We start from the raw sequence: 22369 nt of genomic DNA, 5'->3' as shown, positions 1-22369 counted from the left end.
CTTTTTCGTTATCCTCCACGTTTCTGTCCCCTATATAAGTACCGGTAAGGTACAGCTGTTGTACTCTTTTCTCTTGAGGGGTATTGGTAAACTGCCATTCGTGATCTGAGAGAACCTGCCTTATGCGCTCCACCCCATTCTTATCCTAGTTATTTCCCTCTCATGATGCGGATCACCTGTCACTGCCTGCCCTAAGTAGTATTCCTTTACCACCTCCAGTACCTCGCTGCCAGTTGTGAACTGTTGTTCCCTTGTTAGACTGTTGAACATTAGCTTGGTTTTCTGCACGTCAATTTTAGACCCACCTTTCGGTTCTGCCTGTCTAACTCATTGATCATGATTTGCAGTTCACCCCCCGAGTGACTCGATCACCAAGGCAATGTCACCAGCCATTGATACCAAATTAGCCTTATCTTGCGTGGGTTGCAGCTTCTCATCCGAATTGGGTGTCGGCCGGCGCAATTAAGTTTTGGAATGGCATTACTTACCTAAAAGACCGCAGTTTTTCAGTTCAGCTCATAACTTCTCCTGTCCCACTCTATATGCACATCTTGATTTTTTACCTCGTTATCATAAACTCGCGTATTTTTCTTGTGCACACTGGTTTCTTTGTCTCTTGATTTTTCGATTATAATTTAGCTTTAACTCGCTGTGATCTCAAACTTTAATTTCCACAATCTCATTCACGTTCCACTTACATCATTGCTAGCATTTAGAAGTTAGGTGGAACATAAAAACTACTTAAGCAAGTAATTCATTGTAAATAATTAAAGGCGCCAAAATACACACGCAAGAGAAGACAACAGGATAGGGCAGCACTCGCACCAGCTTTATTTCAGAGAAAGGCCGTACAGATAAACCCTCAGCAGGCGCATGCTCAAAGAACACAATAACGCATCGGGTACGTAAGACATAATGAGCAACGGCCAAACAGCTTTTTTGAAGTTTCTCTGACGCATATGCTACCTTTATTTTTGAAGGAGGAAGCTTCAGTCAGCTCCCTGGCCTTCGTATTGTTACCTTTGGCAAGAATTCGCGTGTAGAAAAACGTGGCTCACGAGAGAGTGAGGGACAGGTCCTAATATGCTTAGCTCGAAGGCCTTTTCCCTACAGGATCGGAAAACGAAAGGGAAAGGAAAAAGGAAGAGGCTGTGGACCAAGCATAAGCGACCTTTCGTGAGATGCGCCTTAGGTGTAGTACATGAAATTCCCCTCCCGCACGGACAAACCGGGCGCTATGCAACTGAGAGAATCAGAAAGTACGAGCGAAACGTTGAGCAAAATAAAGACAGCCCAAATTTGCCAAAGCATAATGCCACGTATAGCGACTGCCTTCCGGAGAGCAGGAAGACGGCGAAAATGGCGTCCAAACAAACCTGTTTATTTGGGCTGACCAGCGCTCACAATGGACTGAACCACTAGGCCGTAGCATAGCAACAAGCGTGCTATACCACAACATTCTAGAACAACGTCGAATCGGCTCCACCTTGAATCGAGATAAATCTGGCCACGTCTTACATCGCAAACAAAGCGATAATGCCTGGTGCCGACAGCTTTGAAGAATGAACGAACAAACACGACGAATATTCGCGGAATTACGAGAACCTGCCCCTCAAGCTGTTGTGGGCCATGTTTTCCTGACGCGCGCATTCGTACCAGACGTAACAATAAGGAGGCCAAGAAGGTGATTGAAGCGTTCATCAGCAAGAAAGGGAGCATGTGCTCCAGTGAAACATCAGTAGCATTGCATATAGTGGAGCAAAAGTTTTGTGAGCGTTGCTTCTCATGTCACATTCCATGCGCGAATATGTTTTTTTCTTCATGCTCTTACTGAGAGTATATATGTGCTTGCGTTCTGTAACATGAAGCAGTTTTGAGTGGCACTCGTTACGTTGTTTTGTTTTGTGTGCGTATTTCTGCGACTATGATTATTTACAATGAACATCAGGCAGTTCTTGAGCCATTGGCTGGAAGAAATGCTGCCCGGCTGCGTTTTATTGACTCTTTGTATTTAAAAAACTAGGCATTCAGCCACAGGAGTACTCCGAAAGGGAAACAACCAGACCTTCGCGACATAAGCATAGTCATAGCGTCAATCCAATATTTGCCCGCACGAATTTATACAAATATTCATTTTTTCCTAAAACAATAACTGGTTGGAATTTTCTGCCTCATGATTCACCACTCCTTTCTACAAACATTTGAAAGCCTATGTTTCTGACTGTATGGTTAGAATTGGTTATTTATTAACAGTGCATAGTGTGCTCCTTTGCCTATGTGCATTTGTTTGGGGCATGTACGTACTCTCACAAAGTGTAAGTACATTATAACCTTGTTTAATTTTGTTAATATATTTTCTTGTTGTAGATTGTAACTTCACCATTGTCGCTGATCTTAAGGCATAGTGATTACTAACAAATGTATGTGCCCTCTCCTGCTCGGACCGATTCGGTCTGCAGTATTCTGTAAAGAAATAAAGTGAACAGCTACCAACTCGTCCGGCAAGAAGCTCTCCTATTCGATGAGTAAAATATATGAAACAATATTTAATACAAATCCACCCGGCATGTGATATAGTGCTGCGGCGTTCTGCTCACGTGCTCAAGTTCTCGGCATCGATCCTGGCTGTGGCGTCGGAATTTCGGTGGGGGCTAAATGAAAAAAAATACCTCTGCTCTTAGCGATGTTGATGCACGTTAAAAATCCCAAGTGGTTGATATTAACCCGTAGAACTCAACTGTAGCATCTCTCGGAGCCGATGTGCAGCTTCGGGACGTTCAAACCATACAATATGTTTTTATTTTTTCATCTACAACGTTCCTTGCGGAATTGTGGTCCCCATACGCGAACCTGGAGCAGAGTCCCGTTTAAGATGCTACATTTATATCTGGCGCTGCTACATACAGCCGCCGCGGTGGCTCAGTGGTTATTTGCTCTCGGCTGCCGGCCCGAAAGACGCGTGTTAGATCCCGGCCGCGGCAGTCGAATTTCTATGGAGGCAAAATTCTAGAGGCCCGTGTACTGTGCGCTTTCAGTGCACTTTAAAGAACTGCACGTGGTCGAAGTTTCTGGAGCCCTTCACTACGGCGTCCCTCATAGCGTGAGTTGCTTTGGGACGTTAAACCCCCTTACCAAACCAAACCAAGCATTGTACTTACACTACTTAAAAGCAAACTCAGGGCAAGCATATGTGATTAGTGTTATCACAGAAATGTTTTCCCACGCTCTTTCTGGCTATCGCAACGCTGGTCCGGCGGCATTTATCACCGAACACATTAAGCATGAATAGCTTACTGCTAGTGAATTAAAAACCTCTGCCGTCCTTACTAAACCGGGTGGGTTCCACTTTTGTAGAGTGAATGGATGGGTAGAGTAGCCTTTGGGATGCGCGCTCTAAAATTGGAGGGGACACTCAAGCTCCGCCTTAAGGGTATACGATGAGATAGATTAAATGGGTTAGTGCCCATATATGCAGAATGGGCATTCTCTATTTAACATTCGTAGAACCATAGGAGTCCTCATACCCCTAGTGGCGCAATGGTGCAGCGGTTTAAGCGATGCGCCACTGCCCTGCGATGGCAGCGGCCGCCACCGGTGGGACTTGTGCGACCCGACCCCGGTTGTGATGACACCACAAGGTCACGTGACGTAGCTGGCTCGCCTACTTCGAAGGTTGCTTCTCTGGAGATTTTTCGCTGTCGCCCCCTAATATTATCGCCTTAAAGTCAGTGCCGACGCACGCATTTCGCTCGTGAAATAGGCCCGTGGTGGAGACGTAGGGTTCCTTGGTGTTTTCTAACGGATTAAAGCTCCGTTTTCGGCGTGAGCGGTCCCTGCGATTACAACACGGCATCTTTTTAGTACAAACCAGTTTCTATGTATTTCTTAGAGTGCCCTTTAAGGAGTTTAACTTTCCATTGTTTTGATTGCTGTCGCGCTGATGCTCTGCAGCGCGCCTAACCACTCTTCCTGTTTAGCGTCCTCACGTAGTGGTTTAAAGATATTATGAACACTGCTGATTCAAAACTATTTGACGAGCATTCTCAATTACAAGGCCAACCCTGCGAATAAAATTCAATTTTCTCATCCTTGATAATGCTTCGGCAAAATACCCCGAGAAGCACAGTATTCAAACCTGGCTTTATCTTCTAACGTGGAACATGGTGTTGTCATAGTACATCTATGTTTTTTAGTATGAAAATTATTACTTATATACATTGCTCTAAAAATGCTGGAAAAAGTTGATATTTCACTAAACACACTGTTTACGCACTCTCCACAAAAGCAGAAACACAAGTGGAGTCACGGGTATCACAGTACAAATGTGTCCATGAGAAGTAATTGATCGTTTATCAGAGGTACTACGGGTGATCCATATTTGAAATAGACCGTCATGGTTTAGAAGCACAATCTTACTTTTCAACAGTTCTGAAGCATGAAAGACGTGCTTAAAGTTGTGTTCAAAACCAGTGTCGCTTCGGACTCGGAACCATTAATAGTGTTTGTACGGTCTTCACTTTATTTTTCATTTATTTTACTTTAACTGTACTGCACTTTGAATGCAGTAAACGAATTTCCTTCTTTTTAAGGGTAATAAAACAAGTTTAGTGAACATATTTGGCAACGGTTGAAGCTTCCACTTTCCATTTTCCGACGTCTAAATAGAGCACGACTCTCAAAACGCAACTCACCCCAAAAAAAATGATTGCAAAAATATGACCTGCGCATCATCCTTTGCGGAGCACAATTTCGACAAGCAGAAGAGTCGCATTCTCGCCACACGGTACTCGACAGGAAGACAAATTCATAAAGTTGAGCTCACGAATGACGAACTCCGTCAAAGGCGCCTTCATGATAGCTCATGGGCTTTAGCTTTCGGCTGCTAATCCCCAGGATACGGGTTCGATACCGGCTATAGCGGCCGCATTTCGATTGACGCGAAATACAAAAACGCTCTTGTGCCTTGCAGTATAAGCCGGCATTGGAGGATTACAGTAGTTTAAATAGGCGGAGGTCCCTATCTTATCCCACCCGCTTTTTTGTTGCGTGGTTGTACCATATTTATTCTGACACGCTCCTGAATAAGATTTAGTCTCTTCTTCTTCTTCTTCTGTGGTTGTAGGGAAGGATGAAAGTGGGAAGACACGGGCTTGTCTACTGGAGGGCTAGCCTCCACGCCCACTGCCAGCGTGAAATAGGAGGAAGGGGAGGGGAAAAAGATTGAAAGGAGAGGGTAGGCGCGCAGCCGCAGTGATCATGTCAGATGACATGTGCTGCCCCCTGTGGCCTATAGGCGGCCGGAGAGGCCGGTGGCCTCCAGGAAGGAGAGGAGGTGCCGGAAGGCCTTGGCAGGATGGTGGCCGCCGGAGAAGAAAAGGTGGTCCGCTGAGCTGCAGGGGAGGCCCAAGGAGCGATAGCCCGCCTCCATGATAGTCCTTGCGGACACAAAGGCAGGGCAACCACACAGGAGGTGATGGGCTGTCTCTTCTGGGTAATTGCAGAGGGACCACCCAGGGGAGTCGGAGAGGCCCATGCGGAAGAGGCGGGAGCCGGTGTTGGCGCAGCCTACCTTCAGCCTCAGGAGGAGGCTTAGTTCTTGGGGAGTGTGCCGCTTTAGCCAGGGAGTCCACTTCCTCATTGCCCAGGGCACCGACATGGGCGGGACCCAGGTCAGCCGGATGCGGGTTCCCCTGGTGCACAGTGCGTCGAGCCGCCAAGCCAGCCTGCGGGCGATGGGTGGGTCCTTGAAGGGCCTCAGGAGGAGCTGGAGGGCTGCCCTGGAGTCAATATAGATGGCTGCCTCCTTGATCCCAGGGCATTCGTTCAAGATGTCAGCAGCCAAGTGAATGGCGGCCAGTTCGGCGGTTGTGGACGAGGCCACAAATTGGAGCCTGGCCTGTCTGCTCGAGTGGAGCGATGGGGCAGCGCAGGCTGCAGCCGCAGATGGGCAGGGTCCTGCGAGAACGGAGCCATCCGTGAAAAAAGGGACAGTGCCAGGAGGTTCGGCCTGGAGAACCGCAGCGACCTCCTGACGTAGGCCCAGAGCAGCAGTGTTCCGCCTCGTCCGGGAGCCAGGTAGGGAGAGGTGGACCTCGTAGAGGTGTCCAAGGTCCGGGCGAGGAGAGAGGGGGAAGGTCTCGGGCTGTCCCCCAACAAGATCTTCGAAGTACTGGGCCACCTGACCCATTTTGGAGTTGGGCCTCGTGAGAAGGCGGTCCAAGAGGGGGCGCCCATCGGGCGCGTTGTGGAGGCGCTATATGTGGCGGAGGTAGGTGCGTCTGGAGAGGAGCTCCAAGGGCCATGAACCTGCTTCTGCCAGGGTGGCAGCCACAGGAGAGGAGCAAGGGAGTCCCAGGCATAGTCGTATGGCCGCCCACAGTTTACGCTCGATGGCCAAGTGTTGGGCCACAGTGAGCCGGACGAGAGGTAGAGCGTAGGTGAACTGCGAGACGGCCATGCCTTGGTAGAGCTGGAGTCCCAGCCTGGGGGTGATGCCGTTGCCCTTGACTAACAGGGACCGTATATCCCCCTGGATCCTGGAGGACTGGGCCAGGAAGTGGCATACTGCCGGGTTCCAAGTGAGCCGGACGTCGATGAGCAGACCCAGGTATTTCCCTTGGCGGCTCCAGGCAAGGTCGCGGCCACCAACATGGAGGAAGGTGCGGCCGGGGCTGGCGCCAACCCTGGTGTTAAGGAGCATCGCCTGGGTTTTAGAGGGGGAGATGCTGAGGCCTGCACGCACCAGGAAGGCGGCGACAGCATCGATAGCCCTCTGCACGTTCTTAATGATGTGGACCCTGTATCTGCGGGGCCCACGGCACCAGATGGCAGTCATCCGCGTAGATAGCCACGTGGATGGGTAGCCGGAGGTCCTTGGGCAGGAAGTTGGGCAGGAGGGCCCAACTTCCTGCCAACTAAGATTTAGTCGTAAGTACAGCGCTTGTCCCTTCCATCTGTCCGTATTCTTTTTCTGGCACGCAGCTCCTTATTTGAGTTTAAATGTCGTTTGGGACATTAAACACCATAAGCCCTGTACCACCTGTCCTATCATTGGCTCTCGGATAATATATGCAGAACGGCCGATGCAGAGAAAAAATTCTGATCCCTGTTACCTCTTACCTTACTTCGCTTTCTCTCGCTGCTTGCAAAACGCTTCGCAGGATTAGCTGCAATATATAATAATCAGCAACCCAAGACAAATGCAGTTTCACACATAAAATCGAGACGTTCAAATTAAAGATTACGAAAAGTCCTCCGGAGAAGCACTTGTTCATGATAACACACGGTGACATTTTGCATAAAGTCTCGTCCCTGCTGAAATACGTGGAACAGAGGTCTTATGCGGAACTTCTCTGTGAAGAAGTCGTCTTTTTTGCACTATAAAAAGCTTTACCTCTTTCGTTGGCGTTAAGGATGAATTTCGGCTTCGTTCATTTGTTTTAACGCTCCACCCCGACTGAAATTCGAATCCTCAAATTGGCGCTTGCTAGTTCACTCTGCGACCACTGACCCTGAGCGGTGGGGCCCCTGATCGTAAATACCTGACGCGGCACGGTTTATTCTCAGGTGGAGGTGGGTGGACAAGTACTCCACCTGTAGCGCCGCTTGCCACCACCGGGGGCGCTGCCCCGCAGCAGAACGTGATGATCGAGGACTACCTGGACTACGAACACGGTCCCCGACTGGAGCACAGCCTGGACATCGAAGTGGTGAGCGCGACACTTCAAAGCGACGCTGAGAACAAATAAAGCTTGGCCTGCATTTTTAGATTACCACGGTGTTTTATTTTCAGTTTAAAAGGGGCTTTGAACGCTAGAAAAGTTCTAAATACGCATTAAAGGTCCCGCCACCACCAACACTTTTCGCAAGCAAACTACAATGACGAGACGGCAGTTATTGCACGGCACGAATCTCTCAGGCTAGGCCAAACCACCATTCATTTCCAAACGTTAATCACGAATCCCCTTTCAGTCTTGGCGTGACGAATTCGAATCGAACATGGGGAGGGGTGGGGGTAAATTTTTGAGAAAAATTTTCAAATGTGTATTTGGCTTTCAAATTTTCAAATGTGTACATGTCTCCATAACTAGAAAGTCTCATAGAATCAAACTTTACTCAGATCAAACGTTGGATGGAATTGCCTTCACACTGTGCTGTATTAGCCGTAATTTTTTTCCGCATATTGGTGACATATACGTCAAGACTATTCTATAAGATGCAGAATGCGTCGCTATTGCCGTAATGTGTCGGAACCGAATACACGTTCGCTTACCTGCCCGGTCGATAAGCATAAGGTAAACCGGTGAGCAACAACATTATAAGCCTGTGATCACGTGACCAAGACTGTCATCACTCGGCTGAACCTTGGAGACTGAGATCTTCGATTAGGCCAGTTGGCAAAATTCAACAACCCGGATATGAAATTGTGCCGCTACGATTGGAGAAAAATTCGTAGGTTAGCAGACTGTCAGACCAAATTCGTGTTACAAGCTAAACACGCGTATCCCTTGACCGCACTGCCCACACTAATCCTTTGATGCCTAAATGTTTGTTTTGCAATCCAGGGAACTAAGGAGACTAATATTGTTTGACCACACATAATAGCATGAAACACTACTGAGCGCAGCTGCTTTTGCGGCGGCAGGTCATTTTTCTATATAGTTCACATGACAGACAAGTCTCTGTGCTGCCACATCCAGGTAGGCTTTCTTCTAATTTCATGGCGTGTCCGGTATTGGCAGCAGTGTTAGGCAGCACTTCAAAGGAACCGCTTGGCACTCTGTTGTCCTTATTCTATGGAGCATTGTTGTTTCGAAAAGTATTAACAAATTCAAGTGGGAAATGGTCAGCGAAAGAGCTCTCTTGCCTTGGGTCACATTCTGTGTCGTCCTAGTAGCTCTCGGCGTCGACGTCAGATATGCGATAGCATGAAAGCCTCATAGACTGCCGTCGCCACACCTGTCAGGAGGCCACATCTGCCATATGCCCATCTGCCACCAATTCTCGGCGACGACCGCAGCGGTGGCCAAGTAGTTGACCCTCCGCCTCGCACGCGGGAGGTGCGGGTTTCGATCCCCAGTGCCGCCGGGTACCCACCGGTGGTAAAATAGGGTACAAGCTTTCGCTTGGCCTGGTGTTTGGCATATATGGTTTGTAATGGTCGGAAATCGGGTCTTTGACCCCACCTTGAGTAGCCGAATACACCTTTTGCCATGGCGCTCTATGGCCTCAGATGCCCTTGCGCCATAAAAAAATCCATAATCATCATCAATTCCCGGCGACGAAATTTGATTAAAAAAATTTTCCACAACTGGAATCAAATTCCTTACGCCAAGATTTAAATGGACTATCTGATCACCATTTGCAGCTCAGTGGTGGTGTAACCTGGCCTCAGGGATCAGCGACTAAAGCTCTCTTGACGCATCGCAGTTTACTTGCGAAAACGGGCGGTGGTAGTGACAAATTGGGCAGGATGCCATTTTCCTTCCATTTTCCATTGCCCATTTGGCGTTCATTTGGTCCTCTGTCACTTGCCACTGAAATATGGCCGCGTCTTTTAGGCATCTGTGGAAAGCGACCCTGCCATTAGGCAGTTGGCGACGGCATTTCGCCACTGGCTGCCATTGGCAGCGATAAACAGCCAATGATGAGCTGTTTGGCAGCGCTGTCAACGGCAGGCGACCGTATCTGGCCAGTGATTGCCATTGGTTGTTATATGCAACCAATAATGAGATGCGGCTGCTAGCCACGCAGTGGCTTTGTCGCTTCTGATGTACGCTTGAAGGCTGCGGGTATATCTGAGCAACCAATAACAGTGGACCAAAGTAACGCGAAATGCACAATAGAAAAAGACACCTTACAGAATGCGGCCCCTGCTTTTCATTATTTCATTTTTTAATCTTCTAGCTTACACGAGCTCTATTTTCAGTTGAGTAGCGTTTTTGACGTTATACCGCGGGAATCAGTGCAGGATTGCCGACATATGTCCTCATTGCCCCCTTCAAGCAAGTTCTACAGTAGCTATCAAGCTCACACTGAGTTGTACAAGCGCACTTGTACGCAAGCTGTAATGGCGTATAATTGGAATCCACCAGTCGCTGTCGGATGCATCAAGCCCCGCTATCATTCTTGGCCGCGATGGACATCGGTTCGCCGCATACCCTTCGCAGAGCATCGACGATTCGTCTCGACGCCGGCGCCGCAATCGTCGCACCTGTGCAGGCCTCATGGCCCGGTGCCTGCTCCTGTTGATGCTGGTCATGGTGCCCTGCACGCTGCTCTTCTTCACCTTCCGCCTGGGACAGCTCCTCTACAAGACCACGCAGCAGTATAACATCGCCCAGACGAAGACCACCGAGACCACAACTAAAGAAGAAACACCCACAGCCGTCACCGCCGTCCCCACCGGGTAGGCACTTTAATGCTGGAATGCACTGGAAGACTGCGTTTTCGCTTCGAATCTCCTGGTGGACAGCAGAGCCCACTTGTAAACCAATAGATACCTTTGGAGACTAGTCAATTCGGCTTTCCTGCTTTACACGTTGCCCCACTAATAGCGCCTCTGGTTACTAGTAAAATGAAGGTCATCAAGTTAAACATTACTGCTTCGCTTGTGCATGCAGCATTGCGACGATGAACTCGTAGACACAATTCGCCGCATGATGTGCGCCTTATTCGACTTGAGGTTCTTGGGGCTACACTCCCCATAACGAGAAAGGGACCGGGTTGCTGTTACAACCCTCCATCCATGGCCACCACTATCTTCATGGGCAGTCCGGCGTCCCGCACCGAGGACCGCTGGAGCTGACATCACACATACCACTCCTATCTGCCAGAATGTACAATGCGGCAAAGACTCTCTAAGAAACGACGTTCTCTGTAGCTCGAATCGGTTGACCAGCTATATTTAAAGGGTGGCAGTGGCACTTCTATACAAATCGCAAGTGAGACTGCCGCGGATACTATATCGCTATTCTATCGGTGTACATGACTCGATGGCACATTTAATCAATATTAGCTATTAGGAGTGTCGAACTCGTTTCCACAACGTTACGCCATGCTCGGTAGCGTAATGCGGTGTGCTTTGTGTGTCTGCGACCGCACTCTAGAAACCAATGCCCGTTATACTCACAAGTTATTGTTCTTATCGCTAGGCCATGTGCTACGACACCGCTATCACTGCGGTAAACGTTTTTGATGCTGTCCATTGAGCTGGCGCGTATTAAAGCAAACGCTAACTCGCAACGCTCTTGGCATCACCAGCAATTTCTTTTCTGCGAATTGTCAATACATTTCCGGCACTCAAAGCCAACGAAGTGCCGGACAATGCTGCAGGCTAGTTTTCCCTTTAAGTCGATTGCATACAAAGTGTCTTACCTACTAGGTAGAGGTGTCCCATGAATCGAAGACGCTGCAGTCTTCAATATACTGATCGAACCCCAAGCAGCGCGCACTTTGACACTGTTCATCGCTTAACACGCCAGAACAAATGACGGTCGCTTCAGTGGTCGGTCGGTCAAAGTGATTACCACTTGGTAAGTGGTACTTGTGTAAAGTGACGCCTGCGCCTAGAACACACGTAGTCGCCTGTGACTTCATTATCGGCGTTTAATCGCAGGTCGCAGAGCATTGCTCCGACCTCTACCACTGCCGCCACAACGACGTCCAGCACTACCCCTCTGTTTCCTGACACGGTAATGGCGTTTCCAGCATTTTACCACTTAGCTGGCGTTGAGAAAAAAAACGAAACACTTCACCTGTAAGCAAAATTTCTCGCAGAACAAGATAGAAACATTAGAAACGTGAAACCCTCACAAAATTTATCGTATTGCCAGTTCATCAGAGTTTCCACGCGAAGAAGCGCAAGAGAAGGGTCCAGAGCCCAAGCTTATGTGTTGTATATGCCTTGTTGTGTTAGACACAGGTGGCTAGTCATAGCCAGTCGATGTTGGAATGCCAGATTCTGCCCATAGCCTATGCTGCGACACCGCCACCAGGCCCGTGCAGCGCTTGAGCTATCAGTTCAGAGGCTCACAAATTGCTTGATTAAGCGGTAAGTGCCGCTACTGAAATTAAACAGTTTCACCCGTGTTAGTGCGGATGACCAGAGCCAGACGGTCGACATTTTGGATTTGCAGTTGTTGGTTTTCCCTTGAGCGCTCCTACCTGCTATGAGTAGGCGGCAATTGCGCGGTTAAACCATTGCTTTATTATGTGGAAAAGCTGTTGGTATGGACATGAGTACTGTCGCGAGTAAAAAAAAACATTGGCTGTGGTTTAGCTCTGGTTAACACTAGTTGAATTGGGAAAGCTTTGTTTCCTCGGTACGTCGTCTACGCATCGTCTCATTCCGACGCTGTCGAGAATTCCGCAGTTGAAGAGTCACTCCGGGACGTGGCACGACTTCTTCTAGCTGCATCTTCGTTACAATGCTTCCCGAGTCGTGCAGCGCGTTCTTCTGGCGTCTCTTGAGCGCGTTGCCTCTTCCTCACTTGGATCTGTCGTTGTTGCGTCTCTTTCGCGCTCTCTATAACGACTACAATACACTGAGGCGAAGCGCATATATATAAACACACCGCGAGGCGACACCTCCTCTCCCTCTACCCCAGCGGAGCACATCTGGTGGAGCGAGAGGAGATGGCAGCGGCGTCGACGGCGGCGCCATCTATTGGAGCGCGGCTGCGGCGTTGCTAGGCAACGGCGGCTCAAGGTCGGCCACGGCATACGGCATACGGCGCGGCGAACCGAAATGGCTCGCTGGCTGGCGTAGTAAAGCTTGCTCTTTGAAAGATTAGTACTAGTGGCGAGCCACAGGAACGTCAGTAGCAACGCTGCGTGCGGCGGTTACGAACACTCCGATAATAAAAGTTCCAGGCATGATCGCAAAGCACGGCGCCGCGCCAGTCACTGTTTCGATGACGTCATTCTGCTAAATCTTTTTCACTCGCGACTGTACCTTTACGGGGCGCATTTGTGGTCAGCCTCCCGAGAGCGTTCGTCCTTGTTCGACCCGCCGCATTTTCGTGGCACTGGACGTGTAGCGTTTGGAGCACAACGCTCTTCCTAGTCTTCATTCACGGTCTCCTGGCAAGGGAACTGACGTACCGCGTATCCACTGGCGGTTTCATCATTACTGCTGCGGAAGCTTCTGCGCAGGCGTTTGGATGGAGCGTTATGCTGACATTTGAGGAGTGTATGGCGGACGTAAGGAAGCTCAGCGCGTATTATGTGACTCACGTTATGGGCTGCCGGGAGCTGTGTTGCTGGCCAGCCACCAGCGGGAATGATATGATGTTCATGGTGGTGGGGCGGAGAAAATGATGTGATGAACGAGAAAATGTCTGAAGGGGTCGAGACGTGCATTTCCTCTTCAAGCTCAGTGGATATGGCACTCGGCTGCGGACCCGAAAGACGCGGGTTCAATTTCAGCCGCGGCGGTCGAATTTCGATTAGGGCGAAAATCTAGAGGCCCGTGTTCTGAGATGTCAGTGCACGTTAAAAAACCCCAGCAAGTCGAAATTTCCGGAGCCCTTCACTACGGCGTCCCTCATAGCCTGATTCGCTTTGAAACGTTAAACCCCCTAAAACCATAAATCTTCAAGTACCGTGTCTTAATTAGCCCGTTTGAGAACAACAAGCGCAAATAGAGACTCATAGATTAAATCTTTAGATAGAGCTATTATTTAGACCGAGAGGTGCTCCTATTTTGTTTTAGGTATTCAAATTGCAGACATTTTTCCCGGCTTTCTACGACCATGATTACCACCTCCTCTTACGCAGCCTGTGAAAGCCATGCAGACATAATTATCGACCTACAAATAGCGTCTTATGCATTGGAAAGTAGCTTTACCGACGTATCTGCTACAAACCCAATATGATGGGTTCATTCACTCTGGTGAGAAGGGCAAACTGCGAACGCTTTTTGAAATTTATATTCACAAACTGCACGCAAAAAGCCCTGGGGAGCAGCCCTGAAATGCGGTCTGCATTAAGAAATGCAGAGGAAAAGACACTTGAGGTGCGGAAATGCCCGTGCAGTGCAGAGTAAACGTACATTTAAAAAACTTCCGCTCACCGAAAGTAACTTGCAGCCCTTCACTACAGGCGCATCAATAGTCCACGTGCACCTTCGGGAAGTCAGAGACACGTATACCGAACCAGATGCCACACCACACTACATACCATAACAAGCTGCCTCATACCATAACACACCACTACAAATGCCACACATCACACCACACAACAGCAAACCACATCTAGCACAGCAAACACCACACCATAACATACGATGTCATACCATCACAGCTTCCCTGGGTCCGCTGCAATCGGGTACGTTCGGCGTCATTTGGCTTTTACGGGGAATTGTTTTCTTTCGTATTGATTGCTAACCTGCACTGCCTCTGCGATGTCTTGCCGCTGCAAGTCTGCGGCACCCGCCCTGTCACGTCTAATGCCGACACTGCAGGAGGAGTTCTACGACGACACCTCGGACAGGGACCCGAGTTGCGCAGAACCGGTGTACACCGCGGGCGCAAACCTCACAGAGGTGGTCGACTTTAGCAGCCGTAGTTACACCAACCGGACCACCACCCAATACCGGAAGCTGATCTGCGTCCTGGACAGCAAGTACGATAGCGACAAATGTTTTCACGCTTCATTCGTAGTCTACTTCAAGCGGGAAAAAAGCACCAATTCAAAGGACATGGTGAATTGAGAGCGACAGCAGTGAGCTGGATTAGTTGAGTCTAATTTAATCTTCTTGGAGTGTAACACCCGCCGTGCAAAAATTCTGACCCCTGATTTTTCGGACATGCTTGATCCTTGGTCGTCTGCGGCACTCTTAGATGCTTAATTTGTGGATCCACTGTAGAAGAGCACCAGAAATTTCGGACACGTCTCAACTGATTGCTAGATTTTTGGGGTTCAAAATCTTTTTCGGATAAATTAAGCGAAATTCCAGCTAAAAGGTAGTCACTTAAACTGCCGGACTGATATTCTCCGCAAATTCGCACTTCGTGCACGCGTGGTTCCCAGCTGGTACCTTTCTCTGTCGTCGTCTCCTGCCCAGCTGGCACCTTTCTCTGTCGTCTTCTGCTCTAACTCGAATACTAGTGAAAGTTCGCGGAACTTCTTTTACCGAGTACTCGGAACGTTCCGCTTTTCATTCCGAATATGCGTAGAGGCAGCAGCGAAGCGCGCGGTAGGCGTACGACTTCGTGGATACAGCAAGCGGATAAAAACTTGTGGTACTTCTGAAAGCCAAAAGCTCTTTCCCGGGACAGTCCGCTCCACAGATCAGACAGTATTGTCGCAACACCGTCAAAGCTTGCGTTTTAATGGCAGGTAAAATGCCTATCTTTATACGCAAGCCACCGTACAGCGTAAAGTGACGTACCGTGTTTCCGAGATTGGTTTTGGGCTCTAGTCACCAGGGCTAATTACGAAAGGCAAACACCGATGAAGCACTTCATACAGCCGCTTGTCGGCTTTCTTATTGATCATAGCGGTCCGAGTTCTTAAGGCGTTCGCGTAGCCTTCCAGTTATCACAAACGACAAAAGCAATGCGCTGCTGTGTTCATGCAGGCACTTCTCCCCCCGGCGCCTCTACGTCCTGGAGCGGCTACCCATCGCCTACTGCTCGGAGCTCATCTACTACGCCCTGCACGTGACCAGGACGGTGGCCATGAAGCGGTTCAGCCTGGACAGCGACATCTTCAACGCTATCGTCCACCTTCGGGACAGGCGTCTCCACCGGGGCAAGAAAATGCGTCTCCACGTCGCCCTGGGAGGATCACGCCGGGACTCGCCCTCGCTTGTGCGCTTGCTGGAGCACTACGAGGTCCGCGACGCCGCCATCAAAGATCTCGATGCGCTCAAGCAACACTTCGATGTACGTGCACAGCAGTACTTCCAGCGCTGAGTGGAGAGGGCGAAATTTTGCAGTGGTGTCTTTTTATAGGCTGTCGGCACCGGTGTTTTGAGTTGGCTATTAGTCCCTGAAAGGCATATAACATCGCGGCATATTACATCATTTTGTTCACAACACCTCTAAGAGAAGTATTTAGAGCGCAGGTCTTTAGCATGGATTTTGTTGTTGGATTTATATAAAAGCTGTAGGCGGACTCGAGTCACGAGACCATGTGTTCAGAGAAGTGGGCCGCCAGTAGTCATAAAGTGCGCAAGAAGTTCCACTCTTTTGGTTCATTGGGGCAACGGCAAGGTGCTGTTTCAATCAAGCAGAGGAAATGATCAAAATGAGAAGACCACTCTCCGATGCATTCGGGGCCAAAAATGAAAATAATTCCATCAGTCAGTCCTCAATAAACAACTGTTTTTCTCTGCGGGAGTAACTGTAACTGACGTCTATTGGCTATTAGTCCCTGAAAATGTTCTCGGTGCTCACTTGAACGACGGGGTTGATGCAGCGCAATTACATTGGAAGAGTAATTCCGGTGTTTTAGTCCATTCTGTACAGGAGCGTACAGATCACATAAGGTAACTTCACAAAATACACAACTCTAGACTCATACAGTTAATGCTGTATAGAAAACATTTATTCAGACGATATATAGGACCCAAGCTCTATCCAACTCTATATTAGCGGCAGGAAAAGAAAACCAGCGAATTCTGAGCGTCATTTTCGTTTGTTTTTGACTTGGTCAGTGTCCCAAACTTCACCCTGTTATTGAACATGTAGATTAATTTGATGTCATCACAGCACCAGGCAACGAGCTGAATATAACGCGCTCCAAATCATGGTTTTAAGCATAAAAGGAAGCCCTAAATGAGGTACATACATCAGGATTACTGCAGGCACTCCTTAGTCAAACACCCTCAGAGTCTGTTTTGAGAGCAGGGAGAAAACTTGAAGCACAATCATTGTCTAAGAACGCGTCATATCACATCATTTTGTTCACTACACCTCTAAGAGAAGTATTTGGAGCGCAGGTCTTTAGCATGGATTTGGTTGTTGGATTTATATAAAAGCTGTAATAAAAACTAGTGCGGGCACTTAAGTTTCCTTAGGTTCTATGAATGCAAAAACATTGTGCACTACAGCTGCTTCCGTTGGTGCGACTGTTGTCGATTGTGCCTGTGGTATTTTGTGCGTTTGTGTAACTTAGTTTGCGTTGGCCACCAAATTGCACACCATTCGGAGCTCCGTGGGTTAATGCCCATATATGCAGAATTAGTTCTTCTCTACTTAACATTCATAGATGACGGCGAGTTCTCATACCACTAATAGCGAGTGCAGTGGGCGCAGTGGTTAAGCGATGTGCCACTGCACTGCAGGTGGCTGTTCCTGTCACAGCCACCCGTAGGGATTGTGCGACCCGTGTTGCTCTTCCCGAGCAACTTCCCGCGCAGCCTGCGCAGCGCTCCTCCGAACCCACCCGAGCTTACCCGAGTTACTGCCCGAGCTTCCTCCGATTGGTTGCTGCAGCTTGCGTGTTGCTCCTCCGATGTTACCCGAGCTTAGCCGAGTGGCTTTGTGAAGAGAAAGTGCGGACACTTTCGGTGCACGCCACGCATGAGGCAAGTAATGCTTACGCATTATAAACAAGTCAGCTGTACAGACCGTACTAAGCTATTGGCACTCTTGACGCAAAGAAAGCTAGCTTGTTGCCCTAGGAGTTATTTGGTCACAGCTGCCTTTGCGCTGTGCAATTAACTTTATCTGTTCAAATCCCCGGATTAAGGTTTATACAGGAGTTATCGGGCATACCTAAGCCATCTGTGACTTTATTAAATGCTTTCCGTATGGATTAGAGTGTTATACGTATTTAGGCCGTGAACATGCATAGTACAGCGGTAGGCTTAGAAACTGCGAAAAAAAGTAATTCAACGGTCAAGGCATTGGCGAAAGGGGCACGGGTGCAGAAGGCCTACAGTCATTAGAAGGAGATCCGGATGTCTGGCCCTGCCTCAAAAGTGATAATGGGGCAACTAGCTAGTCTATTCTACTCCTTTCCTGGCCTCGCACATTGTTGGGTGGTTGCACCAAAATTTCTCCACGCCGAAGGCCGTGTGCAGCCATGGTAGCACACTGGTCGGATGCTAGACTTCCGGTACATACAAGAGTAGATAGCTGGACCGTGATCGAGCATGTCTCAATGCGAAAGGGGGAAGGAAGACCACAGAACACAGAAGGCTCCACTGAAACACTAGTGGCGGCCTCTGTTTTGTGTCCCCTTTTTCGTGCCTCTCACAGTCAGAACACGTATTCATGCACAGGGCGTCAGCTAAGTGTACGGTGATGAAAAGAGGACATGACAAGGGCGCTTGTGCCCTGACCAAAAGACTGCGCCTGTTGTGACAGACCAGAGGGACATTTATGCATCAGTGGGCGTGCTTTTCTCGGTTCGCGGTGTCTTGACTTGGCAGGCTGGTCTATGGCAGTTTATATTCATTTATTCACGCCCAAGCTGATAATTATCTTTCATTTACACTGAACCCATCTGCGGCAGGAACACGGGTGGTCACCATGGCTTTTGGGGCAGCGTTAGGTTGCCTGCTGGGCAGGGCGGGCTGGAGGCACAGTGTAAGCTGAGGTTGCATTGAACAGGGAGTGAACATCCACTGGGACCGGCCGGGAGACGCCTGCGATAAGGAGTTCACGGGGACCTTCTTCCGGGCTCTGATCGAGGAGCTGCGCCGTCGCCGATTTGTTGTCATGCTTACGGTGCCGCCCGTGGTCGAGCTGGTGCGCAGGTTCTGGCTCATCAACATCATGCGCTACCTAGAATACGTCATCGTCTTGACACACACGCTGCGCCGGAAGGTAAGACAATGATGCCGCTCTTCACGCGGACCTCGCTATCGTATCCTTATAGGGCAAAGTTAACTGCCGATCATGTTAGTTCTTTGCTGCAGTTTGATGGTGCTGGGCGATCCAGTCATTTTTCTAGTTTGTCAGATTAGGAAAACCATTTACCTAGCTCCTAATCTGGCATTTCTACGCACTAAAGTTGCATTCAGTCGCCAAAAATTTCCTTAGACAAAAAATTAATATTATAGGCTATCTTCCTAGACGAAGCCTTTCAGAAAGTGTCTGCATTCACCACTGCGTTCTTTGATAATCATTTTTTTTATTTATTCATACTGCTTGATTGGGTTCATAAAATCCAAACGCAAGAATTTCTAAAGTATGCTACCTTTTGCTCGTGTTTGCCTTATTTCCCGCGACTCCAATTATTTCAAGCGAGAAGCAAACACTAAATAATGTCGCGCAGCACCGCCTACGGACACGCGTTAAAAAGAAATAAAGTATTTCCAGTCAGAAGCAAACCCACAATAATGTTGCACAACACCATATATGACTATGCGTTAAAAGTAAATGTTAAGATTCCGCTTTCAAGCTGCGTAATTCGAATACTCTATTTAATGAAAGCAAAGGAAACAACGTCACGAAACGTCATATGATAATATTCTTCTTTGGTCTGTGGTGCTGTATATTTAACCATGTGCAATTCTCACCAGACGGGCTTCTATCCAATTCTTTGCTTTAAAACACGTAAATTACGAAAATTAAATCCACGAACTCCAATCTCGTTGTGAGTTTTGCAACGGAGGGTAGTGCCAGCACACCATTATTATCGAACTATCCAAGCTATCCATGACTATGCAAGGCTCAGCGCTTCGAAGACAAGGAATGAAGAAAGAGGTGAATACGCAGAACGCTAGCTTCCTACAGCTTCATTAGGAAACTATCCATGCATGCATTGCCGTGACGTGAAAAAACGTGTGAGAACTCAGTGGTAACGAATACAAGCAAGTTCTGTTTTGAAAACTGACTGATGGGGTGCTTACGCAAGTACTGCCACTTCTGGCTTACACAACATGGCCCTTGTTAATATATTCATTTTCATTCATAAAACTACACGGAGACCATGAAAGATGTTCCTATTTCAGCGTTGGCTGGTCGCTTAACCCCTCTTGTAATGTTAGTGGCAAATTAGCCAGTTAAGCTTAAAGCTTCCACTGAACTTCGTCACATTTTACACAGTCCTTCGAAGACCAAACATGCGGTGCCAAACGAATAGGTTCTGCCGTGACGCTTAAAAGTCCAAGTGGCACCCTCGTGGTTTGCCTGTCTCCACCACAGCAACAAGTGATTGAGTCGCGGCTCGCTCAGAAACCAGGCACCAGGAGCCATGAGGCGCTTCAAGCAGGAATCACGCTCCAGCTGTTGCGGCTTTGGCTGGCGTCAGTATGACGGCTTGACTTTACCCGAACGAGGACGACATAGTGCCTCCTGACACCCCAAAAACATCTAAATGTGTCGAATTCTGGACGATCAGGCGGGTGCTGCCTTCACTGATGGACTGCTAAGGCTCGTGGTGCGTAGGGTTATGGTTATCTGATTAATGTGCGAAATGTTGCAAGTTTTTTCATAATTTACACGTTGTCTCAAGCGTTTCGGGCGACGGCGTTGACGTGGCCACACGGAACATCTTTCCGGCCAACCTGGAAACCGATTCTGTTCGATCGCGAGTCCTTCTGGTCGTGGCATCTTGCACTAAAAGGCAGCCGTTTATACTCAGAGTGCGAACCTTTGCTCTGTTGCAGGGAGTGCTGGACTGTCCCGGAAGGCGACAATTCGCGGCAGCTTCGTACCACGCCATCCAGGAGCACGTCTTCAAGGAGACGTCGAATCCCCTGCACGCCACGAAGATTGTCTACTCCATATCGGTAAGTGATCCCGACTCCCAGTCTGTGTTCACTAACATTGTGTTCATAGCATGCTAACTCAACGAAGGTCACGCAGGCCCTGTATAGATATCGCTTCGAACAGCATGAGCGAGCTAACTTGTTGAAGCCTTTAAACTCCGTATTTTGTATTTGTATTTATTCACGTTAAAAATAGTGAACGTTGAGGTAAAAGTTGCATTTAGCAGGTTGACTCAGCCCTAAGAATAATGGCAACAGAGAAGACCATAGATATACATGCATTGAGACGTAAATATGAAAAGAAATAAATTAATTACCGAATAAATACTTTCAGTAAAGTTGTTGCATTGGGATATTATTTCTACTTCACGTGTGTAAACCTATTGTTTTAGAACTTTTCGGTGAGGTGCGAAATCATGTGAATGCACAAGAAAAAGCACACCATTTGGCAGACATTGCTGAAGAAAACACAAAGCACAGAATATAATTAAAGGGAACCGTATGAGTTGGGTGCAAGGGTTTACGGTTTTCTTAAAGTGAGAGAGCGTAACAGTGGTGACATTTACGCGTTGTTTGTGGCATGCCATTAAGCTACGAAGTGTATTTTCGATCATGTGACCCCCATAATTAGTTCGTGAATGAGAAATATACTTTTAGGAACAACGAGTGACATGCGGTGGAACACTTTCATGTAGATTAATAGCGTCATGTTACTGCACTTGGTGTTAAAATAAATGTCTGTCAACAGCACACATTTGCACAAGGGGTGTACCTTCCTTATCTCATATTGTTTAAACAAGTGACTCAAGTGCTGTTATAGGAAACGTTCCAACATATTTAAAAGGACATAAGAAAAAATGTTGAATAAAACTTGTAACCTAAGCTTTTATTTAATAGATGTTATGTTACATACATTATTTACGCTATGCTGCTGGGGCCATTCGCGGGACACCGTTTCATTTTTTTCAGAAACCACTATTATTATTAGGGAGTCTCAATGCGTCCACGCAATAGAAAAACGCACGCTACTCCAGAAGCCTAACTTTTCAGAAGGGGCCATCTAAGAGCACGCTACGCCATTCCAGCAATCAATATTGTCTACCATTTTTCATAAAATGAAAAATGGTAGAAAAAGTCACTTTAAGCCATACGATGGACTGCAGCCTTTTACTCCAGTTTGAGCACGCGCGCTTGGCGCAGTTGGGTGCCGACGTGTTCAAGGCGACGTTGCCTCTCAACCACCCCCGGCTCCTGGACGCCGCCACCCCCTCCAGTGTCTTCAACGGCCCCACAGTGCAGACTTACAAGACCAGCTACGACCACGTCTGCCGGCTGCCCAAGCACGCCTTCGACAACGACGGCGAGTGCGTGTGGGTCCTCGGAGCGAGCAGTGCCAGCGGAACCGAGGTACGCCGCACAGTGCCTCCAATGGTTTTAGTCTGGAGGTCGCCATCAATTTACTGCTCTAACCAACACATCCTGTATTTTTCCGTGTCTGCCACATAAACCAAAAATACCAAATCCAGCTCAGAAACTAATCCTTTGGTCACTTCTCTTTTGACATCGGCTGTACTTGTGCAAACAAGACGCTATGTTTTCATGATGCTATGACCGGGTTAACGCGAACCCCGAAGAAAAGCATCAAGCCAGGCTTCAGGATTCCTCCACCTCGACGACATGAGCAAGGGATGAACGTTA

At 48.3% G+C, this 22369-nt stretch overlaps 1 protein-coding gene across 1 annotated transcript in view; it reads left to right on the top strand.

The window, feature by feature from the left end:
• Positions 1-22369, top strand: part of LOC144134126 (uncharacterized) — a 29035-nt gene that overhangs the window by 5667 nt on the left and 999 nt on the right. The window contains exons 4-11 of the mRNA XM_077667103.1: positions 7567-7709; positions 10170-10408; positions 11618-11693; positions 14465-14625; positions 15584-15890; positions 18567-18782; positions 20570-20692; positions 21872-22078. Of these exons, the coding sequence (XP_077523229.1) occupies positions 7567-7709; positions 10170-10408; positions 11618-11693; positions 14465-14625; positions 15584-15890; positions 18567-18782; positions 20570-20692; positions 21872-22078 (1472 nt within the window). The remainder of the gene's footprint in view (positions 1-7566; positions 7710-10169; positions 10409-11617; positions 11694-14464; positions 14626-15583; positions 15891-18566; positions 18783-20569; positions 20693-21871; positions 22079-22369) is intronic.

This window comes from Amblyomma americanum, chromosome 5 (genome assembly GCF_052857255.1).
Source record: "Amblyomma americanum isolate KBUSLIRL-KWMA chromosome 5, ASM5285725v1, whole genome shotgun sequence".
NCBI lineage: Eukaryota > Metazoa > Arthropoda > Arachnida > Ixodida > Ixodidae > Amblyomma > Amblyomma americanum.
The sequence above is the reverse complement of the archived record's forward strand: the minus strand, read 5'-3'. Positions and strand labels throughout refer to the sequence as shown.